This window comes from Egretta garzetta, unplaced genomic scaffold (genome assembly GCF_000687185.1).
Source record: "Egretta garzetta isolate BGI_Z169 unplaced genomic scaffold, ASM68718v1 scaffold265, whole genome shotgun sequence".
In the NCBI taxonomy this organism is placed as follows: Eukaryota; Metazoa; Chordata; class Aves; order Pelecaniformes; family Ardeidae; genus Egretta; species Egretta garzetta.
Genome location: NW_009259789.1, coordinates 472,128 through 497,562, shown reverse-complemented (window position 1 = coordinate 497,562; position 25,435 = coordinate 472,128). Strand labels below are relative to the sequence as shown.

Below are 25,435 nucleotides of genomic sequence, written 5' to 3'. Positions count from 1 at the left end.
AGTTTCATTCCTTGCTTGCAAATTCTGGTTTCTGAAAGTTTGTGCCTGGAGCTGCTCCACGGAGGAAGATTTATTTGCAGTGGATGAGAACAAGAAGTGTCATTGTTGTTCTGCATCAGGACAGGAAAAGGCTGGCTAGCTGATTACCTCTGCTGGGCACTTTTTCTTACTGCAGGGGATAATTTGTTTCTGAATTAACTTCCTTTCTTGCCCTGTTTAAAGAGGGTTTCTGTTTCTCTTGGGTCTCCATAGTTTGACCCTTTTTATGATTTGTTTGAGAAATGTGTTATTACTCTGATAACATCTTGGGTGTGGGGCAAACCTGCGGCATGTGTGACTTGGTGTATCAGTGAATTTGATGGAGCGTTGCCAGTTCTCACCATCCGAGTGCCACGCTCAATGCTGCTACATACACAGCCTGGAAAGATGCTATAATTTAAATGTCCTTTTTATGAGTTCAATTATTGGAGGATCAAGATAAAATTGCTGAGAACACAACCTGGCATCTCATTAAATCATAGCCCAGCATTTCCTTGTGTGACTAATACTTGGGGAAAATAGATTTTTCAGCCTGTTGGCCAAACCAAAGGAGAATCAAATTTAGCTCAACTCAAACCAAAAGGGAACTTGGAGGCTTTGGCCAAGCCAGACTTGATTTAGAGTCAGCTGAAAATGTCTTGCTAGTTCTCAGGTTTTTTTGGGCTTTGGCTATTTACCCTTCAGATTTTTTTCTTTTCTTAGTGGGAATTTACTTAAGTGCTACTTGAAAAAAGTTGTTTCATCTTGAAAGTGGCTCTCCTCTTGGCCTGAGCTATGCTGAATTTTACCTGCAGTCTTGTATAACTTGGGATTTCTCCATGTGAACCAAATAACTTTTTTTGTCCTTGACAAATATTTGCACAAGTCTAGTAGGGACTGCAGTTTTGGTTTGTATTATATTTGTATCTGGATTCTGGAATTAAAACAAAAGTTGGAGCTGTAAGTGCTATACCAGGGGATAGGATTTGAGCCAGCTTAAATAATGGCTTAAATTTGAAAAACTTAAGATGCTGAATGATGCATGGGTAGAATTGACTTGGCCTTGCACTAAAAGTGCTGAGACACCAGGTTTTTCCACCAGATAAATTGCTATAACAGAGCAAGACCAGGCTTGGTGCAGATGAGGCTGGGTTCTGCACAAAGGCACTGTTTCTCCCCTCCATGCAGTGATGCTCAGGTGCATCAGACCTCTGTAGCACCCGTTTAAACCTCATTTTACTCTGGTTTACCCTCACTAAACCACCTCAGCCTGATTTGTAAAGGTATTATTGACTTAAATGGTGTCCATATATTGATGTAAATGAGGCTGGAAATTCTTCACTCAATTTTACTGGTGTTAAGTGATATTGGTGTTCAGGTGCACGTGTCAGTGCCAATAGAGCTCTTTGCAGAAGAGTGGGGAAAAGTATCTTATAGGTGTGAGAATTCTCAAACTTTAGCTCTGTGGATAAAACTATTCCAGATAAAAATGGGTAATGATGACAGTGGGTTTCTCAGTGCCTTGAGAATGTGCTCGGTGTTGCGAAATCTTTCATTGCTGCCTATGTGCTCAGAGATCCTCTTGTTGCATGTTCTCCAAGTCCCTCAAGGTAAGGAAATGGTGGACTCCTGATTTAGAGAAACACAAGGCTTTGGTATGGCTGCCAGGAAAACTAGCTTGTATGTGAAAGCGATCCAATAACAAAGAGCAGCCTTTTAGAGTCAAGTTTTCCCTTTCGTACACAAGGAGCTCTTGAGATGAAGTGGTGTTGTAGCCTGGTGGACTGGCGCTGTTGGCAGAACCGTCATCTTGGGAAAGCACGGCCTTAGAGACAAGTTACTGGAGCTGAAACATAACCCTATCATTTCAGGGAGAAAGCAAGTTACAGAAGAACACGTGGATTGCTTAATTGTTGCACTGTATAATAGATCTTTTTTTTCCAAATAATTTGCTATATTGCTACATGACTTCACATATTGTAGGCAGAGGAGCAGGGCTTCTGCATGTTGGCTTTCCCGCCTCAGGGTAGGAGTAAGTTGAAATTCTGGTTTTCTTGTGAGGTTTCAGTTCTTGGACTTACTCAAATGGGGTGGGAGCGGGCAAGCAGGCACTGCTGAGTGGCCTTGCTGAGAGGTGGCTGGTAACTTGTACCTCCAACACACGTGCAAATGTACGTTCATGTGCATGCCTTGGTGTCCTGCCCCACTTCAGGCTCCAAGGTGTGTCTGATCAGCCCTTGCCCTGTAATAAGTCTTCCCTGGCCACGCTTTGTACTTCGGAAATTCTTGCTAGGTCAGGTACTGCCTGACAGATGTGGTAGGAAATGGTTGATGTCTGGAAGGTGTTAGTACAGCTCAGTGAGCAATAGGTATCTGATACCTGTGTCTGGCCATCTCTGGAATAGGTGCCATGTTCAAAATGCCCAGAAAGCCTGCCTTTTTAAAACAAATCAATCAGTGAGCTCAACATTGGAGGTACGAAAATACTGAGGGCAGAGTACAAAATAAGGGTTGCTTTTGCTAATGGTGCATTAACTGTTGGTGACCAGTTCAGGTGGATGATGGCAAGAGAACTGAAGGTGTTGGGCCACTTGAAGGTTCTCCTGTTAGTCTGAAGCCCAGAGTTCACGTATTTTTCCCCATTAACTTGTTGAACTATAGCACAAGGAGACTTGTATACTGTTCAGCCACAGCTGGATTGCTGCTGAGGGCTTTGATTTGCTTGTGAAAACCAGTGTTGTCTGTGCTCATTTGATCCCTTGGGACAGAAGGACGAGGATTTTTGTGGATCCAAACTATGGGTTTAGTTGACAAAATATCATGCACTCGGTTTTCAATTACTTTAGAAGAGATTTATTCCTAACCTTAGGACCTGCCTTGATCTTTCTCCCTTTCAAAGCTGATTCAAGTCGAAAAAAGTCAAGGGGCTGTGGTGGAGGGGAGTTAAGAAATAAATGAAATACTGTCATCTTACTCATGACCATAACTAAGCTGCTTGGTTGCTCTCAGACAAGTGCTTTTGCCAGATTAATTTGTGTAAGTAGGCTGCTTCCAATCTGTGATCAGGAAATCAAACTTGGTAAGAAAATACTTGATGATGTGATTTTTTTTTTTTATTTTTTTTTGTATGCAAGTTAAGAACTTAATAGAAAATATAATGGGTTCTTGACTAGTATATCTCCAGCCAAAGAGCTTTAGCAGCCATTACTAGAACAACCTTGAGGGTGCATGTGTGTGAGAATACATGTTAAAAGGAAAAAAATGGGCTAGGATTATGGAAGAGAAGTTAAAGGAGAGATGATTTAAGGACTGCGACAGGCTCTTGCTAGATGAATAAAAGGGAGCAAGCAGTCTACATGACTTTTAACCAGGAAAAAAAGGATCACTGAGGTAGGAAAACACGCTTTCATACCTCCTTCAGTGTCAAGAGGCAAAACCTACGTATGTATCTCATTAGTGCTTTTCAGTTGAGTAGTAGTAGGTGCACCAAGGCACTTTGCTGTTTTGTCAAAATTTCCCAGCAGGAAAAATGATGGCTACTCGGATCACGGCTCTGTTTAAATATCCTAGGGTGGAGACAGACCTGGTCTTTCATGGCTTCCACAGATGATCTCTGTTTATTGCAAACAACTTGTTGCTAGTCTTCATTATGGGAGTGAAACAGTCACCACGTGCCCAGCGGTGCCGGCTGGGTTGCAGCCAAGGATTTCCCTCTGAGCCGTAATCCCGCCTGCTACAGCCTCTGTAGATCTTGAGCAAAGAGGTCAGCTTGGTTTCTGTAACGCACCTGTACCAGAAAGTGGAAAAATAACAGCTGAGAGCAAATAGGGAAAGCTATTTGCTTTCAAACAGAGAGGTCTGCCCAAGGCAAAAGAAGTGGAAATATGTTGGTTTGGCATCTTGCCTTAATGTTTCCAAAAGCGCTTTGGGAAATCAGGTGAAATGAAATGAAGTGTAAACTGCTTTCCAGTAATGTAGGTGTTGAGTTTTTTCTAATTTTCTAAGAGTGGGGTTTTTTTTTTGTAGAAGCTTCTGTAGCACTGCAGGTACTTGGTTTGTTGCCTTCTGTCTTTTGATTTCTTGGCTATTAAAGCAGATGGGGAAGAGGAGGGGTACACCTTGAAATCTTGAAAGTTATTTCCCATAAAAACATGAAGGTTCAAATTTTACAAAAGACCTAGCAGAACTGGGCTGAAAGTAAGTTAAAGTCAGTGTTCAAGACTTCAGAAGTGAGCCTCTCAACCAGCAATGTCTTGTATTTCTCACAGCTGAAATGTGTGTTTATAAACCTTGCGCACCAGGAGAGAGCACACTATGTCTCATAGCGCCACGTATAACCATGCCATCTTCTTTGACAGTTGCACTATAAAGTCCCTTCAGCGACGTCACGTTTGCATTAGCCGCCTGGAGAGGCCTCAGAATTGGGGTGAAAACTCCTGCGAAGTGAGATTTGTGATATTAGTCCTGGCTCCTCCGAAGATGGTGAGTATTGCTGTCTTGCTTGCTCTGGTGCTTCAAAGAGTTCTCCCAAGATTGCTTTTCCTTGGTCTCCTTCTAGGGTTAATGACAACATACTATTTCTAAAACACAAGGGGATGTGAAAAGACCTGAGATCTTCTCAGCCATTATCAAGATGGTTTATTCTAACAGTGTCCGTGAGGGGTAGATTAGTTGGCTGCATCCTCTTCTCATACTGGAGAGCCTGTATGGGAGGAGAACACTGCAGATTAAGTGTGTCTATAGTCCCCATATGCTTTTTGCTAGAGCTACCTCCATGGTGCATGTAATACTCCACAGGTTCCCCCCCCACCCTCCAGCTTTTCCCGTTCAGCTACTATTTTTAGAGGTAAGGAATGCTGTTCCTGGTTAAAGCCAAGCTTGTGAAGGGCTCTTGTGAGTCTGCAGCTGATGCCCCACTGCAAAGGTCTGGGTTGTTTCCCAGCAAACTCTTGATGGGACTGACAGTTACACTGCAGATGTGGTGGCAGCAGTTGTAGATGGATTGATTTAGCTGATGGACCGATGAAGGAAGATGTAGTTTTGTGAGCTCTGTTGCAGTATGGGTGAAACTATTTGGGAGCTGGAGTGCCTGTACGGTCAGACTGTACTGAGGTCCTTTGGGATGTGTTTTCACAGCTTTTGGCACTCAAAACAGCGAGGTTAAAGCTTGCTTAAGTGTACTTACTGGTTCTTTGGTGTAGACAAGGCCAACAAATGACACAGTAGTACACATTTACTGCAATATCACGGGGGGCATCAAGGTCAATATGGGATCACGATCCTGTCTTCCTAGAAAGCACTGGCTTTATCAAGATGGTGCGTTCTAGCTAATGGTTGAACAGTTCAAAGCTCAAGACCTTTTCACACTTAAGCTGCCTGTTTACACCTTGGGGCTACAAGGTCTGTGCTTCTGGGAGGTGCTGGAGATATTGGAGACCTTGTCTGGAACAGGACATATCCTGATTCAATTTCCTGCTCTTCAATGCTATCTGTGTGACCTTGGGACCTTCTAGTCTGGTCTGTCTGTCTCCTCCCCTTCACCACCACCCTTGTTTAAATGGAAATAGTGGTGTTTCCTTATTTCCCAGGATTTCTGGCAGATCTTTCCCAACTGAGCAGTGCAATGCTTTTGGCATAGATATCAGACCCAACAGGCTGAAAACACATTGATGTTCCTTATGAAAAGCAGCAGGCAAACAACTGAACCTGTGTGCAATTGCACTGATCTCTCTTTTATTGTATGGCAGTTTGCTTATCTCCGGCCAGCTACGTGCAAAGCACCCAGCAAACAGCTCTGCATCCGCTTGTATCCTGAAAGTTTGCAATTCCAATGGACAGCATCAAATTAAGGAAAGGGAGTGGAGGCCAAGCAGAGCTGCAGTTGCCAATATGCTTTTTATTTTAAATGAGTTTATCTAGCCAGCTCTACGCATTTCTGGTACAGCAGTTAAAATAATTAACCTGCTGACAGTAACAGATTAAATGAGCCTTGCTTGGGGAGGAAAAAAAAGCACAGAAAATGGGCATCTGTTGTGGTGAGGAACCCAGATCCTTGGCCTTCTCTACTATGGAATGTGGAAAAAACTTGAGTTCTCTTGCAAATCTCAGTGCTCCTCCTCTAAACTGTTCATCTTGCTTTCTGGGAAAGCAGAGAAAAGGGAGCAGCATTGGGCAGCTCGAAGTACCACCTTGTAGCATCCAGCCCAAGGACCGCTGCTGCTTAGAGGTGAAAGGAGAAGCCTCCCCTGTGATGGCAAATCCAGTCTGAAAGGCTCTAAAAGCAACTCCCAGAGCAGGTTAGCTTTGCTTAAATCCAAACCCTTCCCTAGAAACTTAAATCAAACGTGTCCTAGCAAGTGTGTCTGAAGGGACGTCCCCTGTGATGGAGAGAGGGTGATGGAGGAGAGATGGAGGCAGGGCAGCATGAGCACTGAAGCAAATATAGCGTTAGTGATGGCTCTGGGACTAGTGTAGTGCCACCCACGTGTCCATGCCTCCGCATTAAGCAACGCTAAATTATTTGGTTGTGTTCGTGAAGAAATTGTTCATCTGCTTTGTTATAAACCACGAGAACTAATTCCGATCAGTCACGTATGCTTGCTACTACTTTTCACGGTGCTGTGAGGAGCTTGGAGGCTGTCCAAAGGGAGGGTGGTTGTTTGGGTGTCTCTAGCAGTTGATGCATGATGAGTGTTGAGTGTAGCTAAGGCAGGTGGGTTAAAACTTTGCATCAAAAGGAGCTCTTAATGAGGTATATTCTACATAACTTTGCCTTGGCAAGTATCTTATCTGTCCTGACCAAAGCGGTACAAGCAGTTGAGCAGGTCAGGGTTTGTAGAGCTTGGATTTGGTGGGTTTGTGCAGGGATGGGGAGCTCAGTCTCCTTTACTGTTCCTTTTGTATCTAATTTCCAAGCTGCTTGGAGCAATAGGAAAGCGGGCTTGGATACTGTTGAAGCTGGACCCTCAAAAGATCAGGCCTGTGGCTCACAGAAATGTTAAAGCCTGCAAACAGGCACTTGTTCCATTTTCATGTTTGCAAGTCTCCTGTCTGCTGTCCCTTCCAAGCATTTAATGAAGATAGACAGTACAGTTCTGCTTGTGTGCTCAGCTGCTTGTTTCCTATGCTTTTCTCTGTGCCAGTAGTTACTTTAGCAGAGAGCTCTAAATCTCCACTTGTGCTGCCAGAATCACCCCGGAGAGGCCAACTGAATTGAGTTTTAATGCCCAGAAAATAGGAAGCTGATGAAGCAGATGTGCCCAATAATCTCAGTCTTCCGGAAAAGACACTGGTACACTTCTACCTGCAGGAACCTTTACTACAGCGTCTTTCTGCTCCAGTAGCAGTAATGCTGAGATGCTGTAGGATAGCAAAGACTTATTTGTTTAGTCTTAGCAGCCTTGAAGGGAGATGGGGGATAAAATGCATGCTCAGCATGATTCAGCTTTGGATGGAGTCCTGGGAAGTGGATGCAGTAAGACTGAAAACCGCTTCTGGCCAGGCCCTATATGTTGATGCCTTCACAGGATCCTGGTGTGATTGGTGTGTTCATCTGCAACAACTTCCACATGTGCACTTCTCCATCAGGTGTCTCAGGGTCTTGGGAGCCAGGCAGTTGGCTCTTCAGATGGTGCCCAATGGGGCAAATCAATGGTTTTACCTTTCAGAAGTGAAAGAAAATAATTTTACAATTTTCTTCTGTCTTTCTCCACCCCACCTCACCCCCCCCCTGAAAAAAGTACCAAAACTGCCACAGAAGTGGGCAGGACCTTTGCCACGATGTTTTCAGACATAACCTTTCGGCAGAAACTCCTAGAAACCAAAACTGAAGAGGAGTTCAAGGAAGCCTTAGTCCACCAACGCCACTTGTTGACGGTGGTGAATCAGAGACCCTCGGCAATGAGTGATGGGCACAAGTCGCACGGTCCTAAGCCACTCAAGGTAAGGCTGGCCACCATCTGCCATGTCCCTGCTTCAGTGGTGTCCAAATGCATAAATGCAAGGGGGTTTGGGTAAAGAGATGAAGCACTTGTGCTATTTGCATCCATTGGGCTCTCCTAGCAAGCTCTCAGCACAGAGGTTTCTACAAGCAGCTGCTGTGTGTGTATGTCTACCTTCCCTAGCTCCTGCTGTAAACCCCAAAAAAAAAAAAAACAAACAACCACTTCAAAGAGGCAGGTGCTGAAGGGCTGCAGAGCAGTAAGGGGTTGAAATGGTTACAGGACTTTGATTCCAGATGCCCAGTCAAGGGTGGGATTAATGTATTGCTGTGCGTTGTCGGTCCAAGGTACTTAATCCTTCCAGTCAGAAGTCTCTGAAGGAAGCTGCTGGTTGTCTTCCCTGCAGCCAAAAGACTTCTTGGCCATCCTTGCACGGTAATTTCACTTAAGTTGCCTGTCAGTATTTGGCCTGTCTACTCACTGTTTGATCTGTAGCTCTGTAAAAAGTTACTTGCTTTGTACTTTAAAGTTCGAGGGAAATGCTGTAACTCAGCTTTCTTTTCTGGAATTTCCTGTGTATTGGTCATCACTTTGCTTTTCCGTTCAGAAATTCATTCTTTAACCAGACAGCATACCTGAAAAACAAACTGTGCCATCTCTAGTTTGCTGCTTCTGTCCCTGAATTACAAGCAACCTTAAAACTTTGGCTTGCCTACAGTGCAGAAGCTGCTTATCACTTTTTTTTTCCTGGAATAGGCTTAAGGGGTTTTGATCTGCACATCTGGAAACGAGCAAAGCTCGTGTTTTTCCTGCAGAATCCCCTTGCTTATAGGTAGTGCTTTGAACTTTGCTAGACCCCATACCTGCTCTTAGGTTTGCAGAGCAAGTCCTGAAACCCTCTTCAAACCTAGGTCGTTCAGAGTGGTGGTATTTGGAGTAGCTGCAGTAACGTAATTTAGGTAAAGTACGCTTAACCCTTTGCACTTGGTCTTTCAAAAGGGGTTTTTGGTAGAGCACTTGAAGTGTTTGGCTCTGTCTTCTGCTAAAACTACCCTTTTTTTAAATGTCTGTAGAGGATTTTCTGCCCTCCTCTGAGCAGGAGGGCTGGATGCAACACTGAGCTTGTAGATGTTGGCCCTGAGAAGTGGTGGTTCCTACCTGCCTTGTTGGGCGAGCAGCCTTGGCCAGGCAGACTTCTGACAGCTCTGAGCCAGTGCTGTAGATAGTGACACATGTTTCTTTAGCGCTTGCTCTTGGCATCGACCATTCTTGGTCTGGATTTGGTAAATAGTTGCTTCTTAAATGCTTTATCCTTCAGCTTTCGGGAGACTCAGCCTGTGCAGTAGTAACTCTGCTTTCTCATGTTTCTTGGAATAAGCTGTCCCCCAGCCCGCATTGCCAGCATAGACCTTAAGAACTGGGATAGAGATTTCTTTTCCTGCCAAGCAAAGATTTGCCTGGAGAAGTGAGGTTGATTTGAGATCGTAGCCTGCATTCTTCAGTTCCTATGAGAGCAATCTCCAGCAGCATCTCCTCCCCCTCCGCCTGCCCTGTGCGATAGCCTTCTAGAGAGGAAGCATATGAGCACAAACTGGTATGAGACCAGGGGTGTAATTTCAACCCATGAACCACCCCCAGTGAAATAAATCCCCTAATCTGCAGCCACTGTGTTATTACAAGTGAGCCTGCGGGAGGGTAAAGTCCCTTGGTAGCATAAAAATCTGATTCCTGCCTCCCTTCTTCCCTTGGTCCCACAGTGATGGGGGAGAAATGGGCCTCAAATGCTCTGTGTGTGAGTGGGATTTTTGCAAGTGCTCGTTTTTACCTCTTCTGCAACAGTGAAGGGGACATGACAGCTGCATACCATGCTGTGCCCACAGCACAGTCAGTTTGCTTTGGCTGATCTCAGAGGATGATTTAGGCAGGGCTACATAATCAGTCATAATTAAGTCAGACTGAAATCCTCTTGTTTACTGAGGCATCTAATTGTGATTTTGTTCCTGGAGGAGCCCCTAACAGTTGTGATGCTTTCTGGCTGTGATTTTGTGTGCGTTTGATACCTGTGTGGATTTGCAGAGAGGGCCGGTCTATGCTTGCTCAGCAGCAGCAGGAGGGAGGATAGCGTGTGTCCCTTGTGCCTGTAAAATAGTTGTGCAGCCCCCTAGTACTTTAAGGGGGAACTGAGAAAGGGTCAGTGGTGTTGGAGCAGATATCTTCTGTTTGGCTTTGTAACTGCTGTTAAGTCTCTTCCTCTAACTCAAGCAATGGTCACTTGTGTCAAGAAACTTGGAGGGATTTCTAAAAAGGAAAGTGGAAAATGCATAAACTCTGCCTTGGGTTTTTCGCGTGTGCGCTCCTTTTGCTGCTCTTTCCTCCCTCTATATTAGGAGCAGCATGGGTAAAGCTCTGGATGGACTTGCAGAAGAGGCGAATAAGGAGACTGAAGGAGGATTTGGTGCAGGGTACCTGAGCTGTGGTTCCTAAAGGCTTAAGCCTTGAGCTTGGTGTTGGTAGGGGATGCAGCTCTGGCCTCCTGGATAAGGCCAGCTAGTATCAGGATGTTAAATCAGGAAGGTGACAGAGCCATGAGAGGTGCTGCCATGAATGGGAGTGGAAAGCCAATGGGTCAGCCAAACTTGACCCACTGAAGGAGAAAAAAGCAGGGAATGGCTATCCAAGGAAGTCCCAGCACTGGAGTCTGTGAGGAAGGAGATCAAAAAGGGCAAGAAGGAAGTGTCAGTGCTGGCCTTCCCAAGATTTTAGGAAACCTGACAAGGTGCAAGCTCAGAAGATGGTAGGAGGCAAAAGCCAGACTGAAACTTGTCTGGAATAGAGGTAGACAATGAAGATGTGTGGTGGGAAAGGTTGGGAGGTAAAAGTAAAACCAAAAAGGGCAGTAATGTCGGAGGTCAGTAAACTTGGTCTTCTATCTTCTCAGTGCAACCCAACCTGAGTATGAGGTCAGCAGAGCAGAGAGGAAAGTAAAGAGGAGGATTAGCCATACAGAAGAAACAGCTTTCCCCATATTTAGCCACTGGTGAAGCTTAGCTTCACATCCCTGTGCCCTGACCTAGGCTAAAGCTGCACATGTGCAAGAAATAAATGCATAAAGGAATTGAGGGGTCTCAAACATAACCCATTGACTCCCCCTTCCCTCAAATTTGCCTCAACGTGCCTTGCAGGGCAAGAAATTAGGCAGTGCTTTTCTCTTCTTCATATTCACTGCTGCCTACAAACAGGCAATGTGCATGAGTGCCCCTTCCCTCTCCACCCCACGCTCAGCCCCAGGCCAGCAGCAAGCCTGTGGCTTCTTCCCCGGAAGATGAGATGCCCTGAGCATCATTTTCCCCGTAGTCACTGCAGCGAGACGAGTCAACATATTAGTCATTAAAGCTATTGTGATTCTCTGGCTGACTCATGCCTTCAGGAATGTCTTTCTGGGGGGAAAAAATTAAATTGCTTTTCAAGTGCATATGGTTTTGATGTCCAAATATGCCTCCAAATATGGTTTAAGCTCATAGCTTTTTTCGGAAATGCTTAAAATGCAGATGTTATGCTGCTGTCTGCTGTCTTTTCATCCTGATTGTTCAGGTTATTACTTTAGGACAGCTCCAACTCTCTACAGGTGTATTGGCAAAATGCAACAGAATTGACTTAAGTAGCTGAAATATGAAATGTCATAGTTGTTGATAAAGGAGCTGGTCCTCTGAGGTATCTTTTGCACCCCAAACCCTAGCATTTGCCATGCCCAGGGTATTCCTTCTGAAGGAGGTATTTCCTTGTTGTGTTTTACTTATGGCTCTGATCTTCCAGGCGCTGCAAAGCAGGTGAGTCCCATGAGAAAAGGCAAAGTTGCGTGTAGTCTGTTAAACGAGCACTGTAGTGTAAAGTCCTTTCCAAAGCAGTCATTGTTATCAGTTTCCATATAAACCCAGCCAAAGGAAGATGTCCATGCTGTTTTGAGATGATCTGTTGGTGTAAATTTTGGATCTGTGATTTCCCCCCTCACACACACAGTCCTTAGCAGAGGTTATAAGTCTTCTGTGTCTGGTTCTGCAATAAACATATGCAATGTTTTAGATGAGACAGCTGGGGTAATTAGCACTGTATAAAGGTGCATTTGATTTTGAGTAGTATGTCTACTCTGAGTTGAGGATAACAGGGAAAAATAATCTGACAGGTGCCTCATTTGCAAGTGTTGCCCACTCTGATGCTTTCCATGTGCTTTCTGTACGGAGGTAGTTGTGAGAATTGGGAGGCTGTAAGTCAGTAGCAGCTGTCATATTTCTGAAAAGCTCCTTATTGCCTATGGTGAGCATCAGACTGTATAAACAATCATGCTGCACCTTGCAGGCTCCCAGACTAGAAATAAAAGGGAATGTGTTGGGGTTTTGGAACCCTTTCACAATGCTCTTACTGTCTTTTAATGGGCAGAAGTTATGGCTTGGTTATGTGAAGTTATTCAAGCTCGTTCCCTTTTGGCGGAGGTGTAGGCAGTTCCCTTACTATGCCTGTTTGAGGCCTCCTTTTCCCATAGCAATGCCAAGGAAGGGAGCCCTTGCTGGGGATCCCCTTTCGGAGGCTTCACGTGCGTTTGGGGAAGAGTTTTTTTTCTGGGGGCATCTAAAGAAAAAGTTGGGTAGAGGGATGGGAAAGGAATCCGTGACCTAATGTTTAACCCCAGGGTACCCCAAGTTTAATCCTGCTGTTGGCAAGGGTGGTTTTGGTGGGTCACGCTGTGCATCAGCTCCCTCACCTGCAAAGCAGGGATGTGGATATGAATGGGAGGGGGGGAAAGGGAAGGAAGGGAGGAAAACAGGGTGGTCTGGGGGATTTTCTCTTTTACAATGCTTTTGAGGATATAAATTGAAGTGCGAAGAGTTTATTTTTATTATCATTACAAACTCTGATTTCAATGCCCTATTCAAAATGACCAGTTTTGCTCCTATCAGTATTGAATAAGGAGGTTAATCTCTTTAACAATACATGAGCCTTTAAACTGACACAGCACTTCCTTCCTTTCTTTAGTTGCATGAGTTTCTCAATGTTGGCAAGGGGATTTCTGATGACATTGCACGAAGATTTCCAGTGTACGCTTTGGACTTCACTGACGGTATGTTGGCCAATGTTTATGAAAACATTGGCCTGATTTTGAATTTTTGTGATGCGATGTCCTGTTTACAGTGTGCATTGAATGTGTTCTTTGATACTTGTAATAGCTCTCTTATTTCTTATTTAAAAGAATATTTTGACAAAAGCATGTGAATCGGCAGCGTGGCAGATGCGAATCTTGCAGCGTTCCCTTAATGAAGATGAGAGCTGTATGTAGATGGGGATTTTGATGTTTATTAAGCGATGAGGTGATAAAATGAATTGATTATTGCCGTGTGTAGACACAGATCGACTCATTGCAACCCTAATTAGTCAGCACTGGCCTAACAGGCCCTTTCTGCTGTCTTCGCAAGCCAGCATCAATAGCAATTATGGCGATGCTGTGGGAGTTGAGAATGCTTAAACAAAATCTGAGCTGCAGTAACTTCAGCTTGGCACTTTGAAAAACAGGATATAGCTTGCCTGCTGTAGCCAGATCACAGGAGCAGCAGTACAGTGTTTATACTGAGCCTCATGTTTCGGGCTTTATGTAGCTCCCACAATGGCCTTGTTGGTTTTCAGAGTCACTTTCTCCCTTTTCACTTTCAAACTTTCAGTTTCAGAGATTCTTAAAGGCTGTGAAAAGTCTTCAAGGCAAACCATGTTTACAGTGCCTCAGCCTGACATGAAAATATGTTCAGTTTCTTACAGCTTATTGGGGACTTGGTTTATATACTTAAATATCAAACCCAGAAAGTTTGCATAAAGTAAAGACATGGGGCAGGGAGAATCTTGGGGCTCTGTCAGATGCCTTTCAGCTGTTAAATCCTCCTTAGCTCAAGCTACAGTGTCCCAGCCTTCCCCACTGCACCTCTGCTGAGGGCTATCTCCTTTGGAGTTGGTGTAAGAGAATAAGATGCATACCTGAGCCCCATTTTGTAGACAAATATTCTAGTGAACAGCCACCTTCCACAGCAGCCTAAGCTTGAGACCAAGCACAGGCATGGACATGTCCTCCACTATGTTTCAACAAGGATGGTCACCACCAGCAGAGGAACGTAGCAATCGGCTGTTGGCTGCTTGGTTGAAGGAGATGCCATGTGTCTGGGGGAGTTGCCAAGTAGTTGCTTCCCACAGAGATCCAGCTTTGTCAACAAGGAATGCTTCATCCACCACGGTGCGTTTTGAAGTTAGTGGCATCCACTCTGCTGGGAAGAATAAAACAGGATGAGATGCTGGCTTAGCGCAGTGGTTGAGTGCTGGATGCTTTCTCTGGGTGCTTTGTAACTGCTGGGGTGAAACTATTTTCAGGAGGCTTGGGGTGAAAGGAGGGCAGGCTCTGTTTGAAGTCAAGCTAATGCTGTGTTTTCTGGGGATTGAGGGTATGTTGAGGAGGGAGGGGGACAAGAAATTATTTTCAGGGTAGCAGAAAAGCATCTGATAAAACAGAAAAAATATTTCTTGGCACGTGCATCATTGGCACCAGAACTGGCAGGGACTTAAGCTCCTAATCTGGACACCTCTGGAGCAGGTTCCAGGATGCTTCATCTTTATGGCTGTTGCTTTGTAGGGCTGTCAAAGTCTAACTTTTCATTATAAAAGCTTCAGAAGGGAATTGCTGTGGAAGCACCTTGTGGAGGCCCATGTGCTTCTCAAGACAGAGCAGTGTCCGTTATGGCTGCGCGTGTCCTGAGTGCAGCAGGTTCATAGGCAAAAAAGAACCATATGATGCTCCTGCAGCCAACTTTGACTGTCAGCAGACTTGGAAATCCATTGCAGGTTCCATGTTCTGGCTCTGCATGCATCCAAATTAACCTGTGCGTGCTGCCTTCAGCCCTGGGCCGTCTGCTATAGACAGCTCTGCAAGTTTCCTGTGAACGTAGCAGATCAGGTTTGGCCTAAACAAGGTGCTGGGATTGACTAGCTTGAAAGAACTGCTCCCTTGGTCGCATCTGCCCTGGGTGATGAAATAGTGGCATAGCAAGAATCCAGAGCTACAAATATGCCTGAAAGAAATGGTTTTGGTGCAAAATGCAAATATATGTTAAAAAGCGTCAGTGAATTGTTATGCAGTTTCTGGAGAATGGAAGGTGCAGAAATGAGCCAAGTGAAACTCAAGATCTACTGCAGCTCAAATATGAAGTACTCACCTTAGGAGCAGTTGTGCTCTTTCAAATAGGATATGGGGAAAAGAGGATTTTTAAAAAAGCTCTATATATTAGTATGCGCCACTTCTTCCCAGAAACCAGAAATTAGGATAAATTCTTTAAGGATCTGCGTGAAATGAAAACCAGATGGAGCATAAAGCTTCTGCCATAAACCACCAAGACCGAAGGTGATCAGGAATGTGAAATTCCTGGACCATCTCAAAGCAGCAGTGTACCAGAACTTTGGGGATTTGAGCCATCCAAGTATCTGCACTCCAGACAACCACACGTGCATCATCAAAGAGCACTGAATTACAAAGATGCGGTTTTTTTGAATGGTTGGAGTCTCTAAATCCTCAATCTGAGAAGCATCCTGGGGTTTTGGTTTAGACAGATAAACCGATTAAGGGCAGGGTGATAAATAATAAGGCTTTTGTAGGGCCAGAAAATGTTGTGTCAGTTGGACTTCCGTAGGATTGGTCTTCACGCACTGTACAAAACTGGCCATTAAGTTATCCTTAACCACCATGATTTGGGACAGGAAAGAAGAGGAATAGTCTTCCTCTCCTTTTTCTTATTTTTTTTTTTCTCCAGATTAAGAATTTGTCAACTTTAGGTCTGCTTTGGATTGTAGAATTCTTGTGCATTTTACTGAACGTGCAAGGATCTAGGAAGAGTTTTCTAAACTTTTGGTCCAGGACTTTAGTGATATGGACGGCTTGTAATAGGTGTCTTCCAGCAGGAGCATCTGAAGATGAACAACAGGATTATGCTTAGCCTAAGAACACCTGTAATTTTCCTTTGAAGCTATGATTAACATACTTTGGCATGTAGATTCCTCTTCATGACTACAACCTTTGTTTATGGGATTCTGCTTTCTTTAAAAAAGTTTGTACAGAATCATAGAATCACAGAATCGTTTAGGTTGGAAAGACCTTTAAGATCAAGTCCAACCGTTAACCTAACCCTGCCATCCCACCACCTTGGATGATCTTTCAGAACTTTGTTCTGATCTTGACAAATATGCTCAACACACGTGTGTATCAATATCATTACTCTTAAAGACTCAGTCAAACCATAGGAGCTTCCTGAAACTTATTTATTCTGAGGCTGGTTTGAGTGGAGGGAATTCTGCCTGGACTCAGCTACAAGTTTCCTTAAAGTTGCTGCCCTTACTCTTCAGTGTGTATTTTCTGGTACAACACGGAGGAATAAACACTTATGAATGTAGCTCCTGGAGTGCCCAGGGGGCAGCTTGAGGTGCCTGAGGTTTTTATGGTGAGCTTTGATGCTCTCCTCTGCCATATCCAGAGGCAGAGGGGGAGGGAGGGTGAAGGGAAGAGAGGATTGCTGAGATTGTTTCCCCCTGTTTTCCTTGACCTGTGTCCTCGGCACACAGCTGTGGTGGGTGGATGGTTCAGCTGGAGATGTGGGTTCCTCCCTGTCCTTGGGCCTGCAGAGGGTCCCTAACCAGCTCCTGAGAGTAAGGCTAGTGTATCTATCAGCAGCATCCTTGGGATTTGGTAGTGCTGTTCTGCAGGAGGGAGATTTCCAGAGTTCCCTATAATGTAGGCATGCTCAGAAGGAAGGCTTGAAGGCGCTGTCAAAACAAGATTTGAAAGGGAAGGTTCTTCCTGCTGGCTGTCTTAAGATAGCACAGAGCTTAAGCCTGCTGAAATGTTGACTGTGGATTGGCTGTGGCACATGCCAAATTTTCATCAACTCTCCCACTTGGTTGCACTGGCCACCTTGTTTGGCAGGATTGCATTTTTGAGGGAAGAGTTAAAATAAAGGGATTATGGATAGGCTTTTGCCCTTCCTATCAGTGCCTCTGCTGTCCTAGGTTAGATGATGGGGTAGCTCCTGCCTTACTCTGCAGCCCTTCATTCCTAAATATCACCTGGGTGTAAAAATTCAGTGGCCACTTGCAGATTGACTTGGATGCTTTGGGGCATCATGACCTGGGTTTGCAGCTCTGATGCTTTTGAAGTCTCTCTTTGTGTCGGTGGTAGATGGGAATGCATAAAAGCATCTCAGTTTGTCTGTGGGTGTTTCCTTCCAAGAGACTAGCACTTCATAGGAAATGGGCTGAAAGAAACAAGGAGGGAGATCTCTGAGCCCTTGATTTGTTTCTCTATCCTTCTCTAGTCTAAGCATATGCCTGGTTTCTCTGCTCCAAAGTCAGTAAGAGTGGATTTCCTTTTCCAGCTAATCTCTTAGTCTCACTTGTACTTGATTTACTCTCCACAGGACTTTAGGGAAGATTCAACTTCTGTTCATCTTCAGAAAATTGGGCAGAGTCCAGCAGCTACTAACAGAAGCAAAAGCCCAGCTTGAGGGCATTAGCAGAAGTTTGTAATGCTTTGAGTTCTTATGTCTCAAAGCCTATGAACAGATATCCTTACTGTGTGCTTTTACTGTTGAAAGGTGATTTTTTTTTTTTTTTAAATTGGGGCTTTAACAAACACATCCTTGCTGCTGTGCTGCAGATCAGTATCATTAAACTTGTTTTGCATTGGATATTTCAGAGAATTGGGAAGGAATGTTAATAGACATTTCACGGAATGCCCATCTGTCTCGGGTTTGACTCAGTAAATGTGCAATTAGTAGACTTAAGGAGCTCTAGTCCCAGGCTCTGGGTCTCTTGGTCATTAACTTATTGCAGCAGGATACCAAAGTGAGGCCAGCAATGCTGCAGCTTTCTCTGAAACTCTAACCTTGTCTTTAGAAATGATGACATTTCAGAAATTCAAGCAAGTAAAATAGAACTGTCATGTTGATGAACCTAATTGCTTCCCATTTCAATGCGTAGACATACCTTCATTTTAAAGGATTGCTTCTGTAATAGTCAGCTACTCAAATTTCACAGCTGGACTGAGAGCTGATTATCTGTTACAAATTCACATGGTGCAGGAGGAGTGACACATTTTTTAATGGCTTTATGAGCCTGCTGCAGATGAAATGCCATCATAAACGCAGCCCACCTCCTTTTCAATGAAGTAATGTCAGTCCCTGGGTTGCAAATAGACCCTGAAAATGTTTAGCCAGATGTTGACTTTAAAAAGGCAAAAGGTAAATTGTGGTTAACACTGGATTTTAGTGCTTGTCTCAGGTGAATCTGTACAAGGACGCTGTATTTGCTCATGATTTTTGCCGCAATTAAAGAGCGATTAATCATGTTTGTGAAGGAGTATGTTTAATCTGATGTGGTTATTGTCTTCGCTATGAAATGAATTTTGCTGCCCACCAGTAGGGGTTCTTTGCTCCTTGGATCTCATCTGACTGATTATGAATGGAACAAAGTACTGCTTTGTACTGGAAGTTTTGGACCCAGCCATGATGTAGCATAAGGACCTCCATGATCAGCAAGGACTCCAATCCTTGCGAAGCAAGCAGCAGAAGCTGGAACTAAAAGCCATGCATGAGTTTTTGTGATGCTCTTCAAGGCTCCTTCCTTCCTTCTGCCCTTCCACACTACAATTTATCTACCTGGAAGTTTTTTTACAAAGCACCTCATCTCTTCTGTAGCTTTCTCTGCTTGGCAAATGAACATTTTTCTATATTAGTTGCTGCTCTGGTCCTGGTCGCCTGTCTTTTTATGAGTGATTTGAAAGCTTTTGAGCATCGTTGCCTCTGACCTTTGATGTTGGAAGGACTCCTTTGTCCAAAAAGCACTATTGTGGAGCAGCAGAGTGTCCTCTGAACAAGGATGTGACCATGTCTACTTATAAAAATACTATTTGGTGCACTGTGTGCCCTGCCAAGTCTTTCCTTTTCTCTAAGGATCTCAGGCACTTGGGAGTGTGAGGCAGGAGCCTGCATCTGGACTTGAGATCACATGAGAAAGCTTCATCTGCAAGAAGTAAATTTCAGGCCCTTTGGTTGCCAAGAGTGGTCAGGAACGTGGTCTGTGGTTTCTGAATCTTCTCAATAAATTGAAAGGAATCTGCCTTGAAACAGCTGGTCCTATGACTCCTGGAAGGTCAGGCTCATATTAGCATGCTTGAGATGTCTGCTGTCAAATTTCAGCCCCTGCCCTTTTTTTTTTGAGGATGCTGAGCATCAGAAGTCCTATTTATATCTGTTCCTCTCGTGTCTGTGAACAGGAACCATCAGAAGGTGTCCTTTATTCATGCAGCTGCCTGTTCATTACACATAATCTTTGATTTTGGGGTTTTGTATCCTCCTCCTGTCCTTATCTCTGCACTGCAAATGGTGCAGAAAATGGACATTAGATAAGATATCAAAGTCAGTGAGTTATTTTTTTTTTTCTTTATTCCAGCGATACAGTTAGTCTGTTGTGGCAATGTCCAGCCCTCCCTTCTCTGATTCAACTTGTTGGCTCGGTAGCTCCTTCAGCAAGGGACTGATGCTAGCAAAGGCTTAGCAGTAGATGCTTGTGTGGGAGTTCACTGCTCAGGAGGCTTCCAGAAAGGGGAACTGGGCAACTCCAAGCTTGTCCCAAGTGTCTGGCAACAGCAGCATCATCAAGGATGGTGGCACAGGCAGGTCAAAGGCTGTTTCAAGGTCGTCTTTGAAAAAGCCCTCTCTGGTCTATTCTCTCTGAAGAGGCTGCTCTGTGGAAAAACTTAAGTTCTCCTCGAGCCATATCAGCTGTTGTCATCTTTCGTCCTTTCTCTTGTACGATATGAGCTCACTGGGGATGGACATCAGCCTGAAAACAGGAAAGGGAAGCTACTTCAGCGGCCCTTAAATTCATATTATGACACTTTAATTCTCTTTCTGGCTGCTTTTGTTTTGGCCTGGTGTGTTTTTTCCGATGGAGATGAGAGGGGGTGAGTGGATGGAAAAGAAAGAAGTTATTCTTTCAGAAGGGCTTTTTTTAAAGCAAAACTCTTAATGTACGCATTCCTGACCTCTTGTGCTATTTGTTTTTGTAAGTCTGCTAGCACTAATTGGCCCAGCATAGCATATTATTGATTCAAGCCTATAACCTCAGATTTCTGCCTGGGGAAAAATGAAGTGCTTCATGTTTTTCTGCCCAAAGCATCATGAGTTGCAAAGACAAGTGAACATCATGAAGCTCATTAGGGCCATAGCCCAGAATACCTATAAAGCTGGTGTTAAAGAGGCAAGGGGTGGAGGGATTATGAACCCTAAACTTAGGGCTTCTGCTTTGATCCTCCTCCAAGCTTTTGGGGCTGGCAAAACTGAGCAAAAGGCTTCCAGTATTTCTTATTTTTGACAATGCCAAAATGTCTGTCGAAGCAGTCTGGTGTCATGTTGGTGCTTCTACTTCTGGTCCCAGAGGAATAAAAGAGTGTGGTTGTGCAAAAGAAAATGCTAAAGACCTACCTGTATGTTTAAGACTGAAGCATGGACTGAATTTCTGCTTCTGCCTTTCAGCATTAAAAGACCTAATGGTCCATATGGCTGATGCAAGTAGGGTTGTACACAAGTGGGCAGTACTAACATGACTTTTGTTATGGTTTACACTAGGTGTTATTGGAAACAACAAAGCTATAGGAAAATACATCACAACTATGATCTTTCTGTATTTTGCCTGCCTCCTTCCATCCATTGCGTTTGGGTCACTCAATGATGAAAATACCCGAGGAGCTATTGGTAAGTTTATCAGTTTTGTGCATCTGTTACAGGATCCCATGTAGTCAAGCTGGGTAGCTCTGGTTGCAGAAAGTTTTGATAGTTTTTATTTGCTGGAAAAAAAACACCACTGAAGGCTTTTCTGTTACGTTCGTGATTTTTTCCTCTGAAGACTAGAAAAGTTGAACACTACTTTGGGTAGTATCATCTGACTTGATGGATACAGATACATGCTACTGTATTTTAAACAATGCTCACTTTATAACTACGTAGTTATCTGCATGTTTTTCCTAGAACAAGCTCCTGGCCTTTTGGTCTGAATTTGATTGCCAATATCCAAACCACTGGTATAGTGGATGATGCTTTGCTCTATCACAGTTGTGGCCCTAAAGCAGTTCATATTGCTGTTACACTTCATAGGAGAATTAGTTGAAATTTTGTCCTGAAGACCTCCACAAACATTGTTTGTTTTATAGTTGTTTAAAATAAATAAAAACGAAATGCAAACAAAAAAGCACAACATCCTCCCACGTGAAAAAAAAAAAAACCAAAAACCTCAACTTTCATAATTCAAAATCTGGAAATCTAATGGCATCCTAAATTATTGGTACGAGTTTGCTGGCAAAGGATCGCTTCTTGCTTTCACGTCTCACCTCTATACCCCCTCAAGCATTGCTCTTAGTAGTGGTTGGCTTCTCTGCCCTGTGAATGCTCCTTTGTCAGGGAGGTGTTGATTAAAACCCCTGATTGTTTCTGTCCTTCCTAATTACTTATAGATGTGCAGAAGACAATAGTCGGCCAGTGTATTGGAGGACTGCTTTATGCACTCTTCTCCGGGCAACCTCTAGTTGTACTCCTAACTACGGCTCCTTTAGCACTCTACATTAATGGTAAGTATATTAAATTTGTACATCAGGGGACCGACGCGATTGCAATCGGCAGAATGTGACTTTGTATGAGAACCTTGCAATCTGTTAGAGCTTTAATTGCATTTGTTTAATAAATCAGTGCTAAAGGGCTGCTTCTGGTGCTGAGGGAAAGGGGAGGAATTTGATTGAGGTTTAGATAAAGCTGGTTTCTAAAGGAATCATTTTGCACAGGAAAAACTTTTTGTGAGAATAGAGATTTCTGCTTCAAGGAAGAAATCTTTTTCATCTGATGGTTTTCTCATGTGGCTGCATTTAACCAACTTGAGGATAAGAGCCTGAGACAGGTGTTTTGGGTTTTTAATTGGTCTTTTAAAGTGTGATCAACAGCTTTCCAGTTACAGCTGCAAGCTGATATTACTGAGCCAGAGGTGTGAAGGAACAAACTCAGGAACAATCAGATGGGCTACAACTAGCCTGAAAGGTTTAAGACATGAGGTTTTCTCCACAGTGGTGGTGTAAACATGGTGCAAAAGCACATGTGAGACCCTTTGCTCAACAGCATCACCAAATGTCAGTGACAGCAAATTCCAAGGGTTGATTTTGTGGCCTTGATCCATAGGAAAGATGCTTTGAGCAGTGTGGGAGAATATTTTTTCCAAGTGCTTCTCCCCATTTCTAGTGGAGGAAGGGGAGGACAGTTTGGGTTGATCCAGTGTTCACCCAGGAATGTAAGAACAGGGGTTTAATGGTATCTACCATAAGTACATTCGGGCAAAGTCTTGAAATTGCTGCTTCTTGCCATCAAGCAGATTGGAATCACAGGGTGGTAATGACAAAAGTTTAATCTGACACGTGAATGCTTCATTTTTACAGTCATCCGAGGAATCTGTGATGACTACAACTTGGATTTCAGTGCTTTCTATGCCTGGATTGGACTGTGGAACAGCTTTTTCCTTGTGATGTACTCCCTCTTTAATTTCAGTCTTCTGATGAAGCTCTTTAAAAGGTAGCTATTTTCAGGAAGTCATATTTTGATCAGATTATTCAGCAAATGGAAAAATTATACATTCCACAAGCTCCTTAATTACAAACTTGCCGCCAAATGTGTTTTGTGAGATGAGCCTAGTATCATTTCGGCTTATTGTTCCGGCTTGAAAGAAGCTTTTAAAGATTCACTGGGTTTTGTTTCTTGAGTTGGAGTCTAACTAAAATTGGTATATTTTCATGTTAAATGCATGAATATGCTGATTTTCCTTTGAGTAGAGTTGAATGCAGACTCTGCTAATGGCTATATTAATTCCTGGGATTTTTCCGCAGGTCAACAGAAGAAATAATTGCACTTTTTATATCCATCACGTTTGTGCTTGATGCCTTCAAAGGCATTATTAAAGGTAAGTCTTGCAACAAAGTTCTTTCGGTGCAGATCTATGCTTTGCTTCTTTGTCAAAGGGAAATATGAGGCTGCAAATATGCATGATGCTTGCTTGTTCCATGTTCATTCCGGGTCTTGAGGGGGGGGAAGAAAGAGCGTGTGAGATTGAAGCAGCCCTGTGTCAGCGGTTTACCTGGATATGCAGAATTTCTGTTAGATCAAATTTCAGTTAGCGGAGATAGAATTAGTGTCTTAACTTAACAAATGGAGAAATGATATTAATGTTGCTGTGAGAGTCTTCCCTTGTTATCGGTCTCTTTTGTCCTGGAAAAAAAAAAGTCTGACTTAAATGCAGTGCATCTAGACCTCTTTCCTTGCCAAATTATTAAAACTACGTGGAGGGGAGTTGAAAGATGGGTTGAGATTGCCCATTCTTACGCCAGCTCAGAGACCCTTCTTTAATGGCAACGTAAGGAATGCGGTGCCTTCCAGCATGCTCCTAAAGCTATTCTGCCCTTTCCAGCCACTTGGTCCCCATTTCTGGGTGAAGTTCTAGGTGAGCATCCATGAGCAGCCTTGGGGTTTAACAAATTTCTCTGGCACCTCTCTTCCTCCTGATCAGGATTGGCAGGAAGTATATGTGAAGGTGAAAGACGTTAGCAGAAATGCCATGTGAATGGAAACCTTTCTATTCATCCCAGTGAGGAGTTGGCCAAGTCTGTGTTCGTTGTTCTTTATGACTTATTGTCCAACAGCCCCAAGTTTGGGCTATCCTTTGAAATCGTTCAGGCCATACCTAAGCACACTGAGTGCATCCCTTGCTTTCGGGATTCTTAGGCTTGGCTCATTATATGTTGCATGCAAGGAGAACGCCTTCAAAGAGCAGGTTTGACACTGCAAAGCAATTTGAAGTGAGATACTTCCTTGCTTCACTGGGAATCCTTAATTTGGCCCCTTGAGCATGCACTTTGCACAGTCAGAGGTTTTCTTTGTCTTTGCAGAACACCTGCATCTTTCAAATATCCTGCTTAGACAAAGCTTGGTGAAGGAGAAGCTGCTCTGGGATGTTGCTCACTAGATAGCTGGGAGCTTTGCTTAACGTGGGCTGTTAGTGCCCTGTTCTGGAGGCGTGAGACAGCCTCCCTGTGGCACTAGGGTGTTCCTCAACAGAATATTCAACTGCTCAGTAAAAATTGGCAAATGAAAACATTCACAGTGCTTCTGTAGTAGAGAGTTCATTTCCCATAGCAAGGGAATGAGGTGCAGGTTAAAGGTACAGAAAGGATCTGTTGATCTCGGCTGCCAGACTTTCAGGAATATGCAAGTATTGCAGTGGGGACAGGAGAGGATCCTGGAAGTTAATTAGGGTAATTGGCTAATTAGGGAATTGGCGTAATTCTCCTTTGTACTTGGGGAAGGGCTGAGTTTACAGGAACAATGGTAATAAAATCAAACTAATGCTCCACTCGTTTGCCAGCTCATGTTGGAGTGTTCAGTGGGATGGGACCCTAGGTCCAGCCACGTTCCCAGATGCCGAAGGGCACCGATGCTGGCAGGCGTAGGCTTTATCCTTAACCCTCTAAGTGCTCGTATTTAAACACAACACCAGTAGAGCTCACGGCCAAATGCTTGTCTGTCATCTTCCACTCCTGCTTTATAGTGGGAGCTGCTGGTTACTGCTGCCATCTCCCCTTCCCACTCAAAACTTTGGCTGAGCAGTTAAGCAGGAAGCAAAAGCTGCTACCTTCTCCATGCTGTTCAATGTGTCCTGGTAATGGCTAGCCAGCTGACAGTGACTTTGGGCTTTCTGAGTGCCAGGGGACAATGCTATTCTTGCTCAGATATGTTTTCCTCAGTGTTCATAGCCTTGATATTTTTTTTTTTGCAAGGTACTCATAGATGTGCAGGAAAGAAGGGGGGAGGGACGCGATACTGTACAGAGGAATCAAGCCATGTGCATTCACGCCATCCCAGTGACACTCTGTTTTGGCCGTGTGGCCCAGCCACCAAAGCTGTGTTTGTTTGATCTTGACATCTGCACTCTGCAGGAAACGGCGGGGAACCGGCTGAAGCAAACAAAGCGAGTTAATGTTGTTGGAGGGAACTGGAGCGGGCCGTAGGCTTGCGAATGGCTCTGTTTCAGCGAGAGCACCACCTGCATTGCTGCTCTCTCTGAATGTAGGTGACAAGATTCACTCAGCTCTGTTACAAAAACAAACTGTAAATCTGCAGGAATCAAATACTTTATAGCAAGTCCGTGGTGCAGGACAAAGGCCTTTGCTAGCCATCTGGGGATGTTCTCGCTGCTTTACTAAAATACAAGAGTAAAGCCAAAGTTTCTTCCCCTATATCCAGGATTGAGTGGAGCAATCCTACCTGCTTTTGAGGTGGCTGCAAACTGAATTGCAGCCTGAGAGGCAGCCTATCGAGGAG

General features: G+C 44.0%; 1 protein-coding gene across 6 annotated transcripts in view; it reads left to right on the top strand.

Moving 5' to 3' along the window:
- Positions 1-25,435, top strand: part of SLC4A11 (solute carrier family 4 member 11) — a 100,306-nt gene that overhangs the window by 46,888 nt on the left and 27,983 nt on the right. For 5 of the 6 annotated variants that reach the window (XM_009639560.2, XM_035895052.1, XM_035895055.1 and 2 more), the window contains 7 exons: positions 4,377-4,500; positions 7,753-7,959; positions 12,987-13,071; positions 20,657-20,782; positions 21,538-21,651; positions 22,504-22,636; positions 22,948-23,021. In XM_009639560.2, the coding sequence (XP_009637855.1) occupies positions 4,377-4,500; positions 7,753-7,959; positions 12,987-13,071; positions 20,657-20,782; positions 21,538-21,651; positions 22,504-22,636; positions 22,948-23,021 (863 nt within the window). The remainder of the gene's footprint in view (positions 1-4,376; positions 4,501-7,752; positions 7,960-12,986; positions 13,072-20,656; positions 20,783-21,537; positions 21,652-22,503; positions 22,637-22,947; positions 23,022-25,435) is intronic. The other variant, XM_035895056.1, reaches the window with a different exon arrangement.